The sequence below is a fragment of the Macrobrachium nipponense genome, chromosome 18, assembly GCF_015104395.2.
Source record: "Macrobrachium nipponense isolate FS-2020 chromosome 18, ASM1510439v2, whole genome shotgun sequence".
Classification (NCBI taxonomy): domain Eukaryota; kingdom Metazoa; phylum Arthropoda; class Malacostraca; order Decapoda; family Palaemonidae; genus Macrobrachium; species Macrobrachium nipponense.
In genome coordinates, this window is record NC_087211.1 from 35,136,546 (window position 1) to 35,159,865 (window position 23,320).

The 23,320-nt window shown below is 39.1% G+C and overlaps 1 protein-coding gene across 2 annotated transcripts in view; it reads right to left on the reverse strand.

Moving 5' to 3' along the window:
• Positions 1 to 23,320, reverse strand: part of LOC135196961 (guanine nucleotide exchange factor subunit Rich-like) — a 387,875-nt gene that overhangs the window by 257,527 nt on the left and 107,028 nt on the right. For both annotated transcript variants that reach the window (XM_064223819.1, XM_064223820.1), the window contains exons 8-9: positions 2,381 to 2,538; positions 1,471 to 1,740 (exon numbers count right to left, since the gene is read on the reverse strand). In XM_064223819.1, coding sequence (XP_064079889.1) covers positions 1,471 to 1,740; positions 2,381 to 2,538 — 428 coding nt within the window. The remainder of the gene's footprint in view (positions 1 to 1,470; positions 1,741 to 2,380; positions 2,539 to 23,320) is intronic.

Below are 23,320 nucleotides of genomic sequence, written 5' to 3' on the forward strand. Positions count from 1 at the left end.
TTAGTTATGCTCCATCCAGGGCCCAGCGATAACCATGCCCTGTATGAAGCGCCCAAACAAAGCATCCTGTTTTCTCTTGTGACCCACTCTGGCTTTGTTTCTAGCCTAACAATCACCTCCATGCTCGTAGTCCGCATCACCACGTGTTTCTTGTGTCTTGTGCAATATTTTGCCATAAAACTTATTGCAAAGTAGTCATCATGGGGCCCAAGAAAGTGCCACCCCTTCGGTGAAAAAGACTAGAAATACAATAAAATTCAAGAAAGAACTTGTAGCGAAGTATGAAAGTGGGACACATGTAGCTGATCTCGCTAAGATGTACGGCAAGTCGGTGTCAACAATCAGTTCTATCCTAGCAAAGAAACATGAAATAAAAGGCAGCTGATGTTGCGAAAGGAGTCACATCATTATCTAAAAAGAGATCACAACTAATGAAAATGTTGAAAAGCTGTTGTTGGTGTGGATCAACGAAAAAGTTAGTGGGGAATAGTGTCTGAAGCGATCATTTGTGAGAAAGCAAGGATGCTGCATGCTGATTTCACTAAAAAAATGCCAACAAGTTCATGATATCTGAAGTCCTTCTGGAGGGGGATTCTGCTTCCAAACAGTAATCTCTCCTCCTCCCTCCCCCTCTTCTCTGTCTTCCATAGGCTAACAAGTGTCCTCCATAAAGTTAAGAGTAACATTAAATGTTCATTATTCATTTATATATATTTCTCATTGTTTTTTTGTATGTAAAACTGAGTTTATTCCCTTTAAAATGTATTTTTTGCTAATATTTTGGGGGGTCTGGAACACATTAATACTATTTACATTATTCCTTACGGTAATTATTGTTTCAGTTTCCGTACTCTTCGGATATCGTAGGAGGTTCCGGAAAACGGATTATGTATGAAAACCAAGGCACCACTGTATATGGAATGAAGATGCAGAGAGCAATAAAAAGCAATATTAAATAAGCTAACATATCCTAACATTGAGAAAGCACATTGCTCAGAACACTACCTTCACAGTACAATACTTTCTGGTTTGAATATGCACCTGGGAGCCCAGAATTATACTAAAGACTTAACATAATGATAACAAACAATTCACATTAAAGTGAAATCAAATGAAAATATCTTTCTTTCATCCTCACATACTGCATATCTAAACCTTGAGATTCTGACATTAAATGAAGTCATCTTTTTCAGACTTTCTGCAAACTTCATGTCCTTTTGACTTTTTTTTGTCTTCTGTCTTCTGATGATACGTACTATAAATAAGTGTAAGTATTCAGCTTTAAAATGGCACTGAAACTAGCTTTTATCACGAAAAAAATTCACCGCTTGCAATAAAAGAAAAAACTGTCATGTCCATAATCAGTCAATGTGAGCTTTGCCATAGACAAAGTTTGGAGCACACAAAAATCTCAGTGGGGGTCCAAAAAAAATTCAAGAAAACAAAAACAAAATGACTGTGATCACATACCATACAAGGGTTGACTGTTAGAGCACTCTTGATAAAGGAAAACTGAAGAACTGATGTATCAGGTTTACTCCCGCTGCAAGCGTTTGTAGATTTACTTTCACACGTTCCCTTTACCCCTGATGAAGTGCCGCCTTCATTCTCTTCTAGTTTTTCTACCACCTTACTTTTTTGCTGATTCGATAATCCTGAATCTTCCGACATGCTTTCTTGTGGAAATGACTGACTTTGCTGCTGGACACACCATAGCTCATATCCTTCTGCTCCCCACTCCTTTTAATCAAAATAAAAAAAATAAATCAACAGCAACAAAAATTAAGACACTGCATCACTATGAAAATAAGCAGGTGTCATTAAGGCACAAAATAGTCATATATCTCTCCATTAATCTAAACAAAAAAGCTACTACTACTGTTAAGTTTGGGTTTGATAGTGAAAGGGTCTAGCTTATAAAATTTCAATAATCAAGGTCTCAGTTTTCTTGAAACCTGGAAAAAATATTTTCTACCATGAATTTATTGCTAGTCTCAATGAACTAACAAAAATTACACAAAATGCAGCAAAGAGGAATTAAAAATATGCTTTACACAAAATTACTTTGCAAAAAACTAATAAATAACTAACATGGTTTACATAATAAAAGAATATAAAAATGGAAACAAGATGAATTTCTTTCTAATATATAAAATTCCAAAAGCAATACTCCAGTAAAGAGTAAAAGATCATAAAACTAACATAAGCAAAGTGAATATTGTCTGACAGTAAAAACTCATTCCTTTTCAATCATTCCAGCTCTCATGCAAGGGTACACACAGATGTCAAAGCCTAAGCTATAAAAGAAATTACACAAAAATGGATAAACCTTAGCTTTGGTGAAGACAAAAATCACTGAAAAATACAGCTATTTCCTTACCATATTAGAAAGGGAGATGGCTTTAGATAGAGGTGTTTCCGAGTAATCCCATCGCAGGGAGACCGTGAGCAGTGAACCAAACACACTCCATAACGAAAGGCCTCCTCCCTTCCAACACATACCCAACACTGTACCATCAGGTGTCCACTTCATAAAGCCTAAAATATGAATATGAAAACACATGCTGCTAATTATAGCATTCAATGGTCAATTACTTTTCTGTACTTTCTTGTATTATATAATAATATAAAATACCAATTTTCATATTAAAATTTACAATTTCTATACTTACCTAACACAAATATAACAGTTGAAAAAAGAAAAGGAATAAGGGTTGTATCTGGCTCTCAACTTTTGTTTACCCTCTCCAGTAGATAATGATACACTGACTTGGTTCTACTTGCCTAGGTTAGTTTATTGCCCACAAGTTTATGGATAGGTTAGGTTGGTATTATGAATGTTAGGAAAGTATCAAAATAATTTTAATATGAAATTGGTATTATTTCTTATGAATCTTCCCTAACATTCATATACCTGACCACCACACTGACAAGGATGGAGGAAGAGTGCACGACTCATCAAAGGGAAACATGATTGGTTTTAAAGTTAAAACAAATTGAGCAACTCTCAAAAAAAACCCTGTTGTTAGCTACTGCCTCCAGTTAAGGACTAACATAAGGGATAATGGATCTTACAGGCAATGCCATGGTCGTAGGTACCTTTTTACTGTTAAGCAAGGGTGTGATCTCATGCCCAAGATCATGATATGAAATATCAAGACTGACCAGAATGGGAAAAAAAGTATCTGCTGAACAGGAGATAAGCTCTTATACATAACAGTGCGCCTTCATATTCCCCATACCTCAATAACAGGATTTCAAAATGAGGTAGAAATGGTTTCTTCCTTGTATTTCAGGCTAAGATAGTCCCAGCATCAACTGTAAGTCTTGTGGCCATATATTTAATGCTTATTTATTGTGAAATTCATTGTTCTCCTCCATGTTAGGACAAATGGGGACCCTTCCTCATTCCAGGTCGGATGTGGTGAGAAGGTTTTCCCTGATGGAGATTAAGGGGAATTGTTGGTATTCAAACACATTCACTCAGATAAAGCCCCAGTGCCTCGAGCACCAAAGACTGTTGGCTGTTATTTATGAAAGACTAGTACAGTGCCATAGATTGTGGTGATGCTTATTGTGCAGTCTGGTGCTTTGCAACATTTTTAATCAAAATTGGCTTGTTATTGAAGACAGGACTTTAAAGAAAGTTAAAGAAAGTGGAAAAGTAAGCAGTGGATGGGTTTGCAATGAAAAAAATATATGTGACCTGGTAGAACTTCAAGCTGTCATACATGCTGTATGCATGAAAAGTGATGGTAGCTACAAGTGCTCTTGCAAGCCAGTTTTTACTAGTAATTGGATAAAATTACGCGAAAAACTAAGACTGCCTTGAGTGCTCACAGTGTTGGTGTCTGTACAGCTTTCTATTATTCAAACATACCTGCATGCTGGGACCTTATAAAGTGATTCACACTAGTATGCATTTACAATAAAACCCCCATATTTGCAGCCTCACAAATTGTGGACTTAGAGATTTGTGGACTTTTCTGTGGAACCTATACCTATCTATAAATTATTTGTGGGAAAACCCACCCATTCACAGATTTTTTCATGGAGCAATATTCTGCATTTTCATATTTTCATGACTAAATAGTGGACGGTACCTACATGTACATTTTATGATAAAATAATGATTTACACTACTAATACTAATTTTCAAATATTAATACTTAAGTTTAATAAGATTAAATAATAACATTATGCTTATTAATAAAAATAATAATTCTCTCTCTCTCTCTCTCTCTCTCTCTCTCTCTCTCTCTCTCTCTCTCACTGAGATGAGAGAATTTTGATGCATATGTAATATGTATGTCTGTTTTGTAAGATAAATAAGATTTACTAATTTTCAAATAATGTAAAAACAGCAAACTATCAATTAATTCAAGAAAATATATAGAAAATTCGTAGATTTTAGTTCAATAAATTTTTTCCACTCATCTTTTTCCCAGTCTACTCTGAAAGCTTGGGAGAGAGGGGACATTGACATACGTCTTGGCCACAAAAGGTGGAAAGTGATGCCCTTTTTGGGTCAAATATATATTGCCCACTCAGTGCTCTCTCTCTCTCATGCCAAAGGTGAGAGATAGAGATAGATAGAAAGATATACACTGGTACCTCGTTTGTCAAATGTTTCTTATGTCGAAAACTCCGATTTTTTTACCAAAATCTTCTAAAACATTTTGATACTCAAACTTCTCATAGCTTATTGGTACCAATAACTGGATTTTGGCACCAATATCTGGTTAATGGAACCTCTGTTAGGTATGCATTGGCGGCAATACTCTGTAACCAATGCTGATAACTGGAAATTGGTTCATTTTGGCACCAAAAATTGCAGATAAACGAGACTGTCAATAGCCTGTCAATATTTTATGTAAGTAAAAGCAGTACCAATTCGCATAAAAAAATAAAAGGGAATTTCACAATAAATTTAACAATGATTAAATATAAAAGTAATTAAATGCAATACAAACATAAAAAATTAAAAAGTATTTAAGTCATGGTGATGGGTTACTGCATGGGAGACTGGGTCCACTCCCCAAGTTCCCTCTGACTTCACAGTGGGTTCGGATTATTTTTCTCTTTCACCTATTTCTTTCACTTACACTTGATTTCCCTGAATCACTTCTTTTTGTTACAATAAAATGCCTATCGAGTGTCACTTGCTTTTTAAGATTATTTAGCACTGTAATTCAGCTCGATAATAAACACACTGTGTGCCTTTGATTGTTTGTTTAAACGCCTTCCTTGTAAAAAGTTATTTACTTATGTCTTTCCTCTTCTTACTTGCATTCTTTACTTATTATTTATTTGCATGCATAATCCTCATGTTTATTTTAAATTCTCCTATTTGGCAACAGTAAGTTGATGTGTTGTGACATAATTACTAATCTTCTTTTTGCAATGAAGATCCAAGTGTAAACATGTCGACAATCATATATGCTGATTACTCTCTCTCACAGACACACAATTGAAGAAACACATTATCAATTCGTTTGATTATTCTTGCAAAATGCGAATAAAATTGATGTTAACTTTTCCCTGCTGCGATCATTTTGGTTTCCTAATAGCTTCCCATCTCTCCTTGAATTACAGCCTGCTGCATGCCATTTTTGCTAAACAGTTTGTAAATTGTACAAGGAAATGGCATTTTTCTAAAATTTGGCTTTGTTTAATGTACTGTTTTCTTACTATACACTCTTAATGTAACTTTTGAATACAATAATAACAGAAAAAATTTGAAAATGGGGACGTTTTGGGTTGGCTGGAACAAATTATCCTGATTCTCTTTACTTCTTATGGGGATATCTGTTTCATATTTCGAACAAATCACATTTTGAAAAGCCTCCTGGAATGGATTAAGTTCGAAGTCTAAGGTACTACTGTACATAATATATATTGTATTATTGACATTTTTAAATTCTTTAACTGATGTAAAGAACACAGTTCATCTCTCTCTTTCTCTCTTATTGGTTGGAAGGGTTAGAAGTAACAATAATAATAAAAATAATAAAGATTAGGTTTTCCAGACTATTTAAAAAACCTGTTTTATTTAGAAAAGTTATGATGTTAAGAGAAAAATCTTTGCGTTCAGCAATAATATTTTCCATTGCTGAATTTTGAAAATAAATGTGTCTTTGTGGGTCCAATTTAAGCATTCGATAAGTAAATATTATACAGTCATGGGAGTTTAACTTTTATTAAATTTCATTGGGTCAGTATGGGGCATTGACATTATGTGACCATGCGAGAATCTAGTGTGTCCTGTACAAAGTCTTGTTAGGATTACTTCTTTGAAAATTTCTTTTTGTTAAGATGATTTCCATGCATACACTACAGTTTTTATAGTTATGAGCTTATTTGCAGTTGGCATTAAGAACCATTCTGTTTGCCAATCTTGGTACTATATCAATGGTTTGACAGATGTTATCCAGTCTGATACTGGGGCAGGTGTAACTGTTTGAGGGATGGCACAAGCTAATTTAGCGGCAGAATGTGCATTTTCATTTCCTTTTATCCCCACATGTGCAGGAATCTTACATATTTTTATTGATAATCCTGATTGGAGGAGTTGAATGTGAATTTCTTGTACAAGTTGGTTTACGGTTTTGTACTTATATTTATAGCATCAATAGCCTTAGGTGCATCACTGAAAATTATAGAGGAACTTGCTCTTTTCTCAGATATATCAAGTGCCATTTGTATGATTGTGAGTTCCGCCATAAATATTGATGATAATAATGGTAGGCTTATTTTTGTCAATTTACCTTTTGAATATGCAGAAGCTCCAACTCCGATATTATTTATTAAATTGCGGTGATGTTTGAGGGGTAATACTCCTGCTGGAGTTAGAAGTATACGTATATAATTTGAATGGTAAGTTTAAGATGACTTTGAAATTATATTAACCCTTAATGGACAGGTATATTAATAAGAGTACCTATCTATGACTTTGAAACTATATTAACCCTTAATGGACAGGCATATTAATAGGAGTATCTAAAACAGGTTTTGAGTGATGGACAAGCTACCTCATATGGGTATTAATAATATGCGCAATACGATTTGGATGAATCACTTCAATGATCCATAAATGACTAATGGCAACTGTAGTAGCTCAGTACAGGACAGAGGGCAATCAGTATGCCTTAAGACTCTATGGGGGAATATATTGGCCTTCTCTATCCCATGATGTCTTTTCATTTATTTGCTCATAAATATACACACGGATTATACATAGTTGGTTTTAGTTCTAATCTTTTATGATAATAAGTCAGTTATGACTGTAATTTTTTGCAAAGAAAAGTGCAAAGAAATATCAGCAAAATGACACTTATATAAAAAAAAATAGGGTTTTAATTCTACTTACCCAGTAATTATATAGCTAAGAGTTTCACTTGCCCGGCAGTTAAAATCCTGAAATTCAAGAGTTGCGCTAATTTTCTTGTTATCTTTTGGCTAGGTAACACTGACCCGCCCACTTTCTGGGAGAGAGAGGAACAACTTGTCAAAGAGCTCAGTTGGTTTTTTGTCTGTCAAAATAAGTCCATGCTAGGGGATGGAGGGTGGGCTCCAATTACATAATTACTGGGTAAGTATAATTAAAAATGATATTTTATAATAAAATTAGATTTTGTATATACTTACCCAGTAATTACAACGCTAAGACTTTCTACTCGACGGCAGCCTAAATTCAAATTTCGCAGGTCGCACTTCAATGGCTCAGTGTAGGTATACAATGCTGTCCCCCTACGGCAATACTAGGAACGACTTAGCTAAACACGTCATTCTGCTTTATGCATAGACTTAGCTAAACACGTCATTCTGCTTTATGCATAATGTCCATCAGAGCGGAGGTGGGTCACTTCTGATCATATAATTTACCGGGTAAGTATATACAAACTTTAATTTTATTATAAATTATATCACTGATTCAACACTGAATGGAGGTGGGATCCTGGACATATTCTACTTCAAAGCATTCCTATCAATTAAGAGAGCTATGCAGATGAATACTGCCTCTGGTTGGTGCTCATCTTAACTTGTAGCGGCGAGGTGGTAAAGCCAAGGGTCGCCTCCTACTTAAGAGGAACTTTGCAGCGAGGGGAAAGCTCCTATGGCTAGCAAAGTATGACAGATGCCCACCCTTGTCCTGGGTCCAGCACCAAAATAAAACAACCAGAAAACACTGACACCTACACTGAAATAACATCATGACCCATCCACTGAGAGTGGTGGGTGCTCTGGATACCCCATGGCTCTCCAAACTTAGCACCTTACTGAAATGGTGAAGAGATAATAGGAGAACATCCTATGCTTCCTTCCACAATGTCATGCCAGTCACTAACAATGGTCTTTAGGTACATAAAAAAAATTTTATCTTCTTTTTTTAAGCTTACATAAAAAAAGGAAACAAATAGATGAGCAAAGATCGTTTATGCCTCCGGTAGATCGATAGCTATATGGGCTTAAAGAGCAACAAATGACTGAACACTATGGAGGACGAGGTTGTTTTTATATCCTTAGCTTTGCTCTAAACAAGGCCAAAAGACACTCCACAACACCGTGTGTCTCAAATATGAAGCCCAAATATGGAGGGCCACACGTTTAGACGGAGGAAGAGACGAGTTCTTACCGTAACTTCCTAGGGAATGGATGGTCCTTTTGATCTTTTTTTAAGCTTTCATAAAAAAAGAAAGCAAATATGATGAGCAGAGATCGTTTATGCCTCCGGTAGATTGATAGCTATAGGGGCTTAAAAGAGCAGCAAATGATTGAACACTAAGGAGGAAGAGGCTGTTTTTATATCCTTAGCTTTGCTCTAAACAAGGCCAAAAGACACTCCACAAAACTGTGTCTCAAATATGAAGCCCAAATACGGAGGACCACACGTTTAGATCGAGGAAGAGACGAGTTCTTACCGTAACTTCCTAGGGAATGGATGGTCCTCTTGATTCCTGTTGCAATGAAGGCTGAAAGTCTTTAGCCGTGTAAACAAACAGGAATGTACTGTTTGACGAACCACTTCTTGTACTGCGAAGGTTAGTTCAGGGAGAGAGACTTTCTGTTTACCCTGGAAGCAGAGCTATCAGGGCAGGGGAAGTCTTCTAATGTTCACTCCAAATCATGGACAACAACTAGTAGTTGAACACTTTTACAAATTATAAGAAAGGAGACAAACACACCTGTATTTGTCTGAACAATAATTCTGAATCATCGGAGTAGTCTATGGGTTAATCGCCATGAAACGAAGGACTTTGAGACTTCTGTTGTACCGTAGGGTAAACAGAAAGACAATGTTGAATCTAATGAGGTATAACTCTGTCTGATGATTCTCGCTATGGTAATTGAGGAGACCAAAACAGGAACCATAGGCAAAAATCTAAAGACAACCACAGAAATAAATCTTTGGCGGTCAGGCACAGAGATTCGAGTTAGGTGTTCAATCTCGACAGAGGATAAACAGACTAGGACGAAGATCACAGTGAAAAGGCACTCACTCGACTCCGTAGGCTGAGCTGCCCGATGATACATTTTCTCTTGGCATGTGTTCGTCTTATAGAGCTATCGAGTGCACAACTTGAGCCACTGCATGTTATTTGAAACATGAGGAAAGGAACCCTCTTGTCTTATGATAACACCAACACTGAGGTGGTGCTGCCAAACAAAACCACTTAACGTCTCAAAGTCCAAACCGGAAAGTTTTGGGGGCACGAAAAGCTGTCCTAAGTTTCAGGCTAGACGCAAGCAGCTCTGGTTACGAGAAGGTACTATTTATCTTGGTCACACACTATTAGGACTAACTTACTGGTGAGCACCTACTACTTGGATGATGCAACCAATAACAAACGCCTGCCGCAAGAATATACAAGTATATTCGTAGGCTACTGGTGATCGAATGTCAGCCTAATTCTTCACTTCAAAAGAGAAAAAGAATAAGGACTGGAGGCATAAATCCCTTATTCTTTAATGAAGGGAGCGAACGAGATGCTATCCTGAAGGACGGTTTTTATAACAGGACACCGAAGACGACTGGTCCATGCTGAACTGGTTGTTCCCAAAAAGGGAACACGAGAGGTGGATCTGGAACTACTTAGTGATAGCCAACCTGAACAAACGAACGTACGTCTGGTGATATCCTAAGATAGAACCAGGAATATAGGCTCTCAAATCTGAACTCTGGGGAGTTGAGTCTGAAGAATACCTATTATTCCCTCATCCCTCCCAGTGTAAACCAGGAAGTAGGGGAAAAATGAGAGGATTGACTGTTCTAGCCTGCTCTTTTCAGAACTAGCAGGAGAGAGCGATAATGCGCGCGATCATCAACTTGCTGTGACGATAGCAAAGTACAGACTTAGAAAAACGTATTCACCTTGGCGAAAAAACGCTTCCAGAAGGGAGAGCATTGGCTCTCACACACCAAACGGAGCCTTCCCTTCCTACAAGTTGAATGAGCCAAAAGATGGTGAGAACTTGCCACATCTCGCCACGCATTTGTCTTGTCCTTGATCGAAAACCTCACGAAGAGGACTGTACAGAGAGCTTCCTGCATGACTCAAGTGATGTCCTAACAAAGTGTTAGGACATAGGAGCAAACGAAAGATCCTTTAGTGTTGATGAAGATGAAAGTAGAGACTGTGCCACTGGGCATCCAAAACTTAGCGCCAAACTGCCAAACTACCAACGACTGATGCCAAGGAAGGCGTGGAAAGCTCTGGGCAAGCTGGAGCATGGGTCTGTGCAAGATCTACATACTTCCTTCTTTAGACCTTGGGTCCATGTAGCTCCTCAGATGGTACAGAGCGCCTCAATGAAGATTAGTGCTCGACAATAAAAACACCAGATACGAGAGATTTGAGCACCTAAACCTGGTGACCATTCAAAATGCCACAGCAACATCAGAGCTCTGAACCATTTCCTCTTCACAGACAAGTCGGTACTTCCACCTTTAAGCACGTAAATGAGAAGACAAGCGAGTCCACACACCTGGCAGCAAAAGCCTGGGAGAGGACTGGCTATCGGAAGCAAAGCAAAAGATTGCTTACGAGATATAACGCCTAGGCACTAGTAGAGGACGCTCAAAATTAAAGCTAATCCAGCAGTGTTCAGTCAAAACCCTGAAACGCATCACAAGAATAGCCACAGGTTCGACCAGGGGGACAACTACCGGGGGCAACCCCCTCAGACTCCCTTCGGCTACCAGAATGTCTTTTCCCAGTGTGGAGGAGCAGAACAGTGACTTTAAAGTCTAGGAGATCCCAGGGGCCTGATAGTCACCTCTAACACACATCCAGAAAGATGCCTTTACAGTGGCTGTCTGTTGATGCCTGGGACCGACAACAGGTTGAACTGAGGGAACGACTACCTGTATGTAACCCCCTGACCTCCCTTCGACCTCCAGTATGTCTTCTCCCCGGTGCAGGGGAGCGGGACAGTGACCTTTGTCTAGGAGACTCGAGGGACAATTAGTCACCACCTCCACTGCACAACACTTCACTGTTACATTGACAAATTCATGATAATCGAAATTATATGCTGGCAAAGGCATGGAAGGAAGCAATAGAGCCAGGCACAAGAGTAAATGACTAAGATAGGAGGGTTAGTAGGAGAGAACTGGCATCAGCTTTGGGAGGCGTGAGGCGAGTCGGTAAGCGAGAGGCGAACACTGGGTGTTAGGCAGGCACAGGCGCCCGAAACACTGGAAGCTCGGCAGCCACTGATGAAAAAAAAACTAGGCGCTCGGCAGCCGCTGGCGCCTGAAACACTGGGCACTCAGCAGCCACTGACGCTCGAACACTCGGCGCCCAGGGATGGACACTTGGACAGTTGGTGTTTTAGATTAAGCTGGCCTTATGCTAGCAAGGGCTCTAGCTTCAAGATGGACGAGAGGCCAGATGCCAACATCTCTGGAAAATGGTTACTTATTACTTTATGCAAATAATCGATCTGTAATTGATTATCTACCTAATACAAAATTCTGGCATCTAGGCAAGAAGGACTACTAAAAATGTATGAACAACATTAACTTTTCCTACATTCAGTCTTTACATTTCAATAATGCAAAATGATGCTCAGACAAACTAGAGGCGAGATGCCAGCATCTCTGGTGATCTCAGTTACTTATTACAGTACGAAAATAAGCAATCAGTAATCAAATATTAACCCTTAAACGCTGAAGCGGTATTTTAAAAATCGTCTCCCGTATGCTGGCGACGTTCGTGAGTGAGCGCCGAAGCGGAAAATTTTTGTTTTTTTTCAAAAAATCACAGCACGCTTAGTTTTCAAGATTAAGAGTTCATTTTTGGCTCCTTTTTTTGTCATTGCCTGAAGTTTAGTATGCAACCATCAGAAATGAAAAAAAAATATCATTATCATATATAAATATTGGGATATATGACAGCGCAAAAAAATTTTCATATATAATTGTATACAAATTGCGCTATGAGCAAAACGGTTAAAGCTAACGAGTTAATTTTTTTCGTTGTATTGTACAATAAATTGCAATCATTTTGGTATATAACACATGGTAAAACGATCAAGGCAACATAGAGAAAATATTATCACAAAATGATGCATGAATTCATAACGAGCAGACGTAAAAAAAAGCGGTTTTAAAAAATTCACCATAAATCAAAATATTGTGCTAGAGACTTACCGTTTATTGCAAAATGAAGGTAATTTATTGAATATTACTAGACTGTAAGTGTAGTAGCTTACAATTGCAGTTTTTGACCATTTCAGTCGAGTTGAAGTTGACCGAAGGAAGAATTTTTTCAATTTATCGTTATTTATATGAAAATATTTCAAAACTGATAAAAGCTACAACCATGGGTTGTTTTTGTTGTATTCTACATGAAACTGCGCACATTTTCATATATAAAAGTTAATGTGACAGCTAATTTAAAATGGTGCAAACATTACGACAATCGGAAGAAAAAATTTATGATTTTTTCGGAAGAGTTACCGCGCGGATGTAAGGAAAAGTTTATTTTATAAATTCACCATAAATCGAAATATTGTGGTACAGACTTCTAATTAGTTGCAAAATAAAGGTAAATAATTGATTATTACTAGAATGCATTTTTCGACCATTTCAGTCGAGTCAAATTTGACCAAAGGTTGAAATTTTGGCACTTATCGTTATATGAAAATATTTCAAAACCAATAAAAGCTACAACCATGGGTTGTTTTTGTTGTATTCTACATGAAATTGCACACATTTTCATATATAAAACTTTATGTAACAGCTAATTTAAAATGGAGCAAACATTACCACAATAGGACGAAAAAATTTCCGATTTTTTTCGGAAGTGTTACCGCGCGGACGTAAGGAAAATGTTTCTTTTTCATAAATTCACCATAAACCAAAATATTGTGCTAGAGACTTCCAATTTGTTTCAAAATAAAGTTAAATGATTGAATATTACTAGAATGTAAGAGTTTTAGCTTACAATTGCGTTTTTTTACCATTTCAGTCGAGTCAAAGTTGACCGAAGGTTGATATTTTGGTACTTATCGTTATTTATTGTTATTTATATGAAAATATTTCAAAACTGATAGAAGCTACAACCATGGGTTGTTTTTAGTTGTATTCTACATGAAACTGTGCACATTTCCATTTATAAAATGATATTGTTATGATACAATAAAGTTTTGTACATACTTACCTGGCAGATATATACTTAGCTATAGACTCCGTCGTCCCAACAGAAATTCAAATTTCGCGGCACACGCTACAGGTAGGTCAGGTGATCTACCGCCCTGCCGCTGGGTGGCAGGAATAGGAACCATTCCTGTTTACCAATCAGATTTTCTCTTCCACCTGTCTCCTGCGGGGAGGCTGGGTGGGCCATTAATCGTATATATCTGCCAGGTAAGTATGTACAAAACTTTATTGTATCATAACAATATCATTTTTGTACATTCAACTTCCCTGTCAGATATATACTTAGCTGATTCACACCATTGGTGGTGGGTAAGAGACAGCTATTTACTGAATAGACAGGTAAACAACATACGTTGTAGGTAATATATAAAAAACCTTGGTTCCTACTTGTTTAGGCGGAAGACTTATGGCTACTGCCTAGGAGTCTGCTTCGCCTCAAGAGCCTCAGCAAGGATGTGACCTATGGCTAAGAGTTCTTGTGGGTCTGTCGATGGGGTCTTATCCACTTACATGACAACACACCTTGCCTAGTGGCATAATTAAGGAGCACAACACCGATCCCTATCACCTGATCCTAACACGAGGGTTAGTACTTAAATTGAAAAGCGTTATCCCCAAACTCCTTTCAAACAACCCTAAAAACTCGACATTAAATAAAATTTAACTCACTAGTTAAGGATCAGTATCGGCTCCCTATCCCAGCAACGTATCCGCAGACACGTATAAACCAAGTGAGAAGGATCTCTCACAGATTATCTTGAAATCCTTCGGTAATGGGAAGTCAACACAGAGTTGCATCTCCCGTATGTGACAGCTAACATGTCCTTTATTGACATATTCTTATGGAAAGAACAAGAATTCGCAAAAGCTCGCACTTCATGCGCTTTTAATTCTCAGCTGTTTGAAGGAATCATCAAGGCACTTATCAAGTGCTTTTGGAGATCACAAATGTCTCAAAGAAGGCCAGGGCGTTCTTTGATATGGATCTCTTCTGGATGAAGCCTGGCGCCTGGCGCCTCGCGCCCGGCTGGCACCTCGTGCCTGGCTGGTGCCTCGCGCCTGGCTGGAGCATCACTCTTGGCTGGTGCCTGGCGCTTGTCTGGCGCCTGGCTCCTGGCTGGCGCTTCTGTCGCCTGGTGCCCGGCTGGCGCCCGGTGCCTGGCTGGCGCTTCTAGCGCCTTGCGCCTAACTGGCTCCTCCCCACTTGCTGGAGCTTCGAGTCTGGCTGGAGTCTCGAGGCTGGCTGGCGATGTCCACATCGGACACTCTCACCTGTCCGATCTGTTCGCCTGCGCCAGGTTGGAGGCCCGCTCCTTCTCCGCATCGAACAATAAACGCGCTCATCCGAGCTGTCTGCCTCTGGCGTCTTTCGCCTGTTTGGTACTTGGCGCCTGGCTGGCGCTTCGTTGCCCGAGGATCCTGAACAAACCACAATAGTTTGTCAGGAGACTGGAGAAGGGTGGAAGGAACTCTTCTACCTGGAGCCTCTGGCCTAGGACGAGGGGAGGCGCTTGTAGCCAGTTACATCCAGTAGACGATAGGACATCTTAACAGGACGAGAGAGAAGAGTCTTCCTCCGAGGAGGATCCTTCGTGAGTACTTCCGTTGCTAACGAGATCTATTCCTGCATGTTGAGGAGGTTTCTCGTTGCAGAATCTTCCCTCTCCTTGCCCGAAGGAGGAGAAGGAGGCCTGGAAGTCGAAGAAGACTCCGAGCCGAAAGTGGGCGAACCCAGGGCTTTCTTGGCTCTTATCGTGTCCCTCTGAGTACCTTCTGGGAAGCGTTTCGAGCCCTCATCGCACCCCAAAGACTCTGTAGGCAAATGTTAAGCCATTTCTTCTGCTGAAGATAAAACTTACATACCCTGCCTGGGCAAAGAGACTCCTTCCATCTCTTCCCGTATCAATTGGGAAAGTCCCTCGACTTCAAAGCTCTGAGCCAGGATTAGAAGGGTTTTAGTTCTTTGCCAGACATACTATGCTGGCAAGAACCAATCGCCGAGTCTCCATTGAATCCGATGCGAGATTCCAATACATAAAAATTCACTTGTCCTCTTGGTAGTTGGTAGGGCCAAGAGAAAAAATGAATTTCCTCATAAATTTTCTAAAAGAAGCTTCATGAGGAGAGGTTCCAACTTGTCAGAACACGTAATCTGCGGGCCACGAAAAGATCCCAACTCGAAGTACATGATGTCCTACTCTTGGTCATATTGAAGTATCATATAAGATCCCGAAGATCTTAGTCCTCTGCTATCTCTAAGTTCCTTTTAGAGACAGAGTATAGCCTGCTACTGTATTCTTTGATAGCAGATATATACAAAGGTGATTCTTCTCTCAGAAAGGGAAGAAAACCGCTATGTGGGTCACAGAGTTATTGGAAGAGGACAGTTTCCTCATTCAACCCAGCACCATCTGCAGCACTTCTTTGTCTTGGCCATGACACTTGCCATTCACCTTGAAAAATCCTCTCATTCATGTCAACTTCTCGTCAGTCTGCACGCAGACAGACTCAGAGTGGAGAGGTTTTTGAGGTCCCTTTCTAAGTGATGCTGATAGAGTAGACCGACTCTCTTGGGAAAGCCTTTAGAAAGTGCTGTAAGAAGGACGTGACCTCTGTGAATCCAGCCTCTCGAAGGCCAAAATGGGGCGAAAAGCATCATCCTCTCTCCCTCTGACGCCAGTAATTTTCTTAACCTCTTCATTACCGAAAGTTTGTTTGGAGGTAGGTGGGTACCACCATTGAAGTCTACTATACCGCACCGGGTGCATAAAGGTGGTACGCATAGTACCACCAAAACTCCTCTTTTCAGATAGGGACTTCCAATCATTCTGTAATTTCGGTTTGAAGAGTTTGGAGCAAAATAAACAGTATGACACGATGCCAGACGTATGATGAACCCAAAAAAATAGTATTATTACTGCTTATAGTAGTGTGTAGGTGACAGATGAACTGCGTCTCAACAAAAAATCACAAAACCAGACAAGCGTAAACATGTAATAACTTCTACCCAAGTAAAAAACCAGTTGTATCATCATTTACTGTATTTATTTATTTATTCACTTATTACATTTTACAAATAAAAGATATGAACACCAGATAAATGAAGGTAGAAATAAAGCCTTATAGTAACTTTATATATAAAAAACCAAACCAGAGAAAAAGCAAAAAAGCGATTTTTTCTGAGGACAAGAAACTTGAAAAATTAGTTTAGATACCCCTAATGCCCCTAAAGTTGTTTTCTGTGATGAAACTAATCTTAGAAAACGTAGAAAATGACATCGCCCAATTTTTGAAAGATATACTATAAAATTTGCGATTTCCATATTTATTGGCGGGGCTTTCGCTTTAGTTTTTGCTCTTTTTTTTTTTTGTTATTACGTGCTTATTTACTGTTCTATTTTGATAATACTTTATGTGCATGTTCCAGGTGCAATATACCAACATTCTGTAAGACCGAATTTCTATTCAAGACCATAGTTTTCTCACCGACCACCAGTGTCAAGGGACACTGAGTTTCAAATTTTTTTTCATAAAATCATTTATTTTCCCTGTAGGATGATAAAACTAACAGAGAATATGCGTTATTATAGTGCTAATAATACCTGATAATTTCATTAGCCTGTCTTGATTAGTGTATTTTTGGCAAATATTTTTACGATGGGCACCCCTCCAAACTCTAGTCACTACCGAGAGATTCAGTTCGGCAGCGAACACAATGTACATTCTGCTCACCCACCCGGTAAAGAAGGGGTTAATATATCTGTTAAGAATTTATATAAGGGAAAAAAAAGACTAATATTTATTCCCCTTTCAAACTAAAGGATGGCGTATATTGCTACCTCTCTTGGATCGAGAATAAGGAAGCAGTCTAGAGGAAGCCTCTTCGTCTTCAACATTGCGAAGAGATCTATGAACAAGACGTCTCCCAGGTTTCCACAACTCTCTTTCCAACTAAGATTAGACAGACGTCAATAGTTATTATCGTCGATCGAGACGGTTCTCATGGACGTGCAACATCGCGCAGCGAACCTCTTGAGGATCGTTACGTTCCGTGTCTGTGTTCCAAACAGGTTCTCTCTTGTTAACGCGAACAGGGGCGAAAAAAGAGATTCTCGATGCTCCTTGAGATATGAATGAGAGAGCTGTGGAATTGGCCTAATTGATTTAGAAAGTCATTTCGTCCCTCCCTGGGATCGAACCCCTGTCCAGTTAGACGGGGAACGAAATCAGGAACGAACCGTGACATTACCGAGCCTACTGTCAGAGAGGCTACTGAACCCTTCGGTTAACAACTCGCTATATAGAAAAATTATCAAGTCCACTAAATTGCTTGCAATTCTTTAGACTATGCGCCAGAACATCTGTACCTCTGTCATGGTACCCGGCACCCTCTCATATGTTATTTCCGTTTCTTGGTAAGAAAAACTTTATAGGTGTAATGTAGTCCATTCAGGGAAACAAACTTCTGCCACGAAGAAAATGGTTCCCATCAGACTCATCCATCTTCTCACTGAGCATGCTCCGTTCTCTAATGCTATGCTTTCGTAAGCATAAGAGCATTATATAATATAGTGCTCTGCCGCATTAGAATCGTCCATAATTCTGTTACATTGCGGTAAACAGCATTGAAAAGTTGCAAGAGATCTTTCTGTTGAAAGCTTCTTAGCAAAACGCAGACAATGTTATTCATGTTTGCCTACAAATCCCCTCAATCCGAGGCTAAGTCCGTGATTGTAGGGGAAAGATACGGTTAGCCAGTCAATCCCTTAGGAGAGAGAGATGTAACCGACCGCTCATGACCGAGAACTAGATGGTACTGTGTTGGTCTACAGTGACAGCAGTCTACTTTCGCTGTCTCGCCGTATTCTTCCTGAGTTGCCAGCTACTCCATTCAATGAAGGAATATGAGAAAATTATTATCGAGCCTAAGGAAGCTCTCAATAATGCATATTTAAGCGAAACAACCTTCGTTAAATACAGAAGCTGAGTCGGTGTTGTTGTAACAATCCCTTTAAGCGTAGTCCTTACCTAGGAAACTCCTGGAAGGATACAGAGAATTCAGTTGCCAACCATAGAGGTAACTACGGTATGCGCATATGACTTGACCATACAGTAGTCTTATACACCAAAGTCTCAACTACATTCTTTCTTCGCCGAGGCAGAGAGAGAATGGAAAATTTACTATCTTCATTCTTTTCGTCAATAGAACGAATTAGTATTAGCCAAAGGAGATCCCAAGTGAGAACCGAGGATCGAAGAGAATCTCTCAAGCTTCCTATTCTCTTGGACATAAGACTTAAAGGATGTAGTCTACGCGTCTATTACCTGGAAGAGCCTCTAATCAATGAATGAGAGCTCCTCCGAATCTTGTCCAAGAGAGCTATATGCTTACGCGATAAGATGTATTGAGATCATTGTCAATGAGAACTAACCCATTAAGATACAAAGAGTATACATTTTTTGTCAATTATGTGTTATGCACTTACTTGACAATAAGTTTAATATCTCCCTAAGGAAGGAAGTTAATCCAGGAACTCGTTAAGTCTTCGTGATTTCCACAGAAATCGTGGAAGGGACATGATTCCTGTTCAGATCTTGAGCTTACGGAAGGAAGGACCTTGATGTTCTCCTTCTGCAGTCATTCCCGAACGCCGAATAGATGAGATTCTTATTAAGAAATCTCCCGTAGCTCTTGCCTCGTCATAATGAGGGAAGAGTATGAATGAAGGAGAGAGTCCACGCTGAGAGGAACTGCCTGTTACAGCAATCCTCTGTATATTGGAGACGGGGCTTCTCTCAGTATTAGAATCATCCTGACAAAAGCGACGGCCGCCTGTGTGACATCTTGCGCCTTTGCCAGGAGAAGGCTGATCCTGCTAAAAACTAATAAGAGGAGCCTAGCGGCTGACCTCTCTCTCATAAGGCGATTCGGGATATCCTGGCACCTCGCACCTGGATGGAGCCTCGTGCCTGCCTGGTGCCTCGTGCCTGGATGGAGCCTCGCGCCTGGTTGGCGCCTCGCACTTGCCTGGCGCCTCGCACCTGCCTGGCGCCTCGCGCCTGGCTGCTGGAACGCGGCTTGCTCCTGGTTGTTGGAACGCGGCTCGCCCCTAGCTGCTGGAACGCGGCTCGCGCCTGCTGGCTCATGGTTGGCTCCTGGCTCCTGGCTGATGCCGCTCCTGGCTGGCGCTCAGGGCTCTCTTAGTTTCTTTCAAACTGGGAGTTTTCCAACTTCTTTCCAGAGAACGCGATAGATCGTCTGAACTCCAAACATGTCCACTCTTTGTCTTTTTTGGCTGTAAGATAAAGAATCGGACGAAGAGACGCACTTTTTAAGGATGCCTTTGCAATGGCGATCCTTGGCAGTCTGGGATGCTACAGATCCTGCTGAGGGGACGCCTGATCGGTGGGGATTCTCCATAACCTCCGTAAGGCTTTCGACATTCCTTCTCCTCTGGGCCTGGGAGCTTGGAAGAGGTCTAGGCCTGGGAGCGAGACAGAGCCGATCAGACGCACCCTCCACTGCACTGGGAACACTATATATTCACTTCTTACCTTTTTAAGAGCTCGCCTTTTGAGCTCCCTTCATTTATTCTTCAAATTTGCACAAGATGAATTTGTAGTTTCTGTGAGGTAAGAAGGTGATGAGGATGCAACAACTACTAGTACTGTTAATACTATAACTGCTCGTTAGCACGACACTTATTAAAGCTTCTAAAGGAAGCGTTTCTAGTCATATGCTTTTCTGACTTCCTTAAGTAGGAAGTTAGAGTGTTTATATTTCCTCAATGAAGTTTTAACACTTCTTACACGTATCAGTGAATAAATATTAACATTTCCCTTTATTGCAAAATATGTGAGTGTCTACCGAAAACTTCGGTAGTTTCACGTAAAATTTCATCGAAAATTTGAAGCCAAATTCATTAAAAAGTTAATAAAAGCGTATGCCAAACCAAAGACCCAGTACTTCCCTGCAAAAAACAGCCCAGAAGATCGATGGCGATGAAAAACGAAAATCAAGTCAGGAGGTACCAACAACGATGTTGACAGTACCGCAACAGAGAAAATCTGATTAGTAAACAGGAATGGTTCCTATTCCTGCCACCCAGCGGCAGGGCGGTAGATCACCTGACCTACCTGTAGCGTGTGCCGCGAAATTTGAATTTCTGTCGGGACGACGGAGTCTATAGCTAAGTATATATCTGACAGGGAAGTTGAATGTACAAAAACTTTATGTAACGGCTAATTTAAAATGGTGCAAACATTACAACAATCGGACGAAAAAATTTATGATTTTTTCAGAAGAGTTACCGCACGGACGTAAGGAAAAAGTTTTTTTCAAAAATTCACTATAAATCCAAATATTGTGCTAGAGACTTCCAATTTGTTGCAAAATGAAGGTAAATGATTGAATATTACTGGAATATAAGAGTTTTAGCTTACAATTGCGTTTTTCGACCATTTCAGTAGTCAAAGTTGACCAAAGGTTGAAATTTTGGCACATCGTTATTTTTATGAAAATATTTCAAAACTGATAATAGCTATAACCATGAGTTGTTTTTTGTTGTATTCTACATGAAATTGTGCAAATTTTCATATGTAATACTCCATGTAATGGCTATTATAAATTGGTGCAAAAATTATGTCAATGTGACGAAATAACTTCTGAAATGTGTCACTGATACTTTTTAGTGCGAGAAGAAAGACATTTGCGCTTGCGCGCCTAGGTAACGATTGTAAACAAAACAACACCTTGATCCATGAGCTCCCAGCATCCCCCAAGGCACATGATTCAAAAGTTTTCGCCTAGTAGGCCTAACACTATTTTTCCACGAATTTTTTTAAAAACTTTTTTATATCGACGTTTAATACGTCCAATCGGCGTTAAAGGGTTAACTACTAATTTATATGAAATTCTGGCATGCTAAAAATGTATAAATAACATTATCATTTTCTTAAAATATCATAAATGTACGTGTACATTTTTGTATAATGTAACAAAACAAATTCCACTCTAATATTGTTAATTATTGTGATTTTATTCTCTAATTAGTGATAAAGGAATAAAATAAGTATTTACAAATATATGAATAGCATTTCATATATTCAGATATGTGTGTATTGAAAAATAACAAATGTACATATATATTTACACTCTAAAATAAGATAAATTTGAATCAACAAGTAATTTTCATATAAGTCTCAAAGCAAATCCGACTTTAACATAAAAGAATAAAACAGATACGTATTTATAAATAACCAATTATTCAAAAAGAAAATATTAGTAGAATTAGAATTATCAGGAATTCAAAGTAATCAACTTCAATTACCAATTACGCACCGGGTCACACCCAGCTAATTAACTTGAGTGGCCTGAGCTCAAGTCCGCCAAGCAAGTTGGAGGTTAGGACCGAATGTGAACGTTCACAACTGTATTGAACCTTCACTACTGTACGACACCAGGAAAATACCTACGTACACCGAGGCCATCCCAGCTCTTTCTGTAATGTACTGAAGTACTGCCTAAACAAAAACCTGGTAGTTAATTAATACCTGACTGACAGGAACATATCCGCCTATGGCCTCCCACAGCCAAACAATGACACCATTCTCTCCTTACTACATTTTCAACCTCCACCTTTGTCTCTGCAAAGGAAAAGTGAAGAGAATCGCTGGCACGGTAAAAAAAACAAAATGTGTTAAACCTAATTGCCAACATTTGGCCTAAAAGGTCTGAACACTCACAAATTACCTTTAAGGCAATTATATTTGCTGGCAGTTTGTGACTAGTATATGATCGGTAAACAAAATCCCATAAGCAAAACATCACCTAATGGAATGATGCAACATTCCTGCAGCATTCAAGAATTTCTTTAAAGGTAATCATTAATGAGCAACTTACATGAAGCCTAGTCCCGGTAAGTAAATATAAATGCAAAAGTTTTGGAGAAAAAAATGTATAACATTCTAGAATTACTTTTAACATTGAGACTAGCCCATGTCCAGTGAACAATCACGAGTACAAAAGGATTGTTCTAAAGTAACTATTACTGGCGTCTTGCTTATAGCTAAGGGCCAGTAAACAAATTCTAAAAACGAAAGTTTGGCCTAAAGGAATGACGTAACATTAAGATTACTAAAGCCAATTCTTAACCGACAACTTACACTTTAAGCCCAGTAAGTAAAAAGATACTATATGCAAAAGTATTTGATCTATTTGAATAGTGATCCATTCAAGAATTAATTATAAGGCCAGCTTGATGATAATCTGAACATAACAAACAAAAGATGACTCATCCTGCTTGAAGGCTATGAATGCGTTCTGGTGATATAACCAGAAATAAGAACAAACTGCTGCGAACACTATGTTTTGTTGAGCGCGGCAGAAAACAGAATGATTTGTTTAGTTAAGTCGCTCATAGTATTCCCATAGGGGGACAGCACTGTATACCTACACTGAGCCATCAAAGCTCTAACCGTGAAATTTGAATTTAGGCTGCAATCGAGTAGAAACTCTTAGTGATATAATTACTGGGAAGTCACATATACAAAACCTTATTTTATTATAAAATGTCATTTTTAATTACGTAACTTACCCAGTAATTATATAGCTGATTCCCACATGACTGAAGGTGGGAAGCATGGATACTTCTA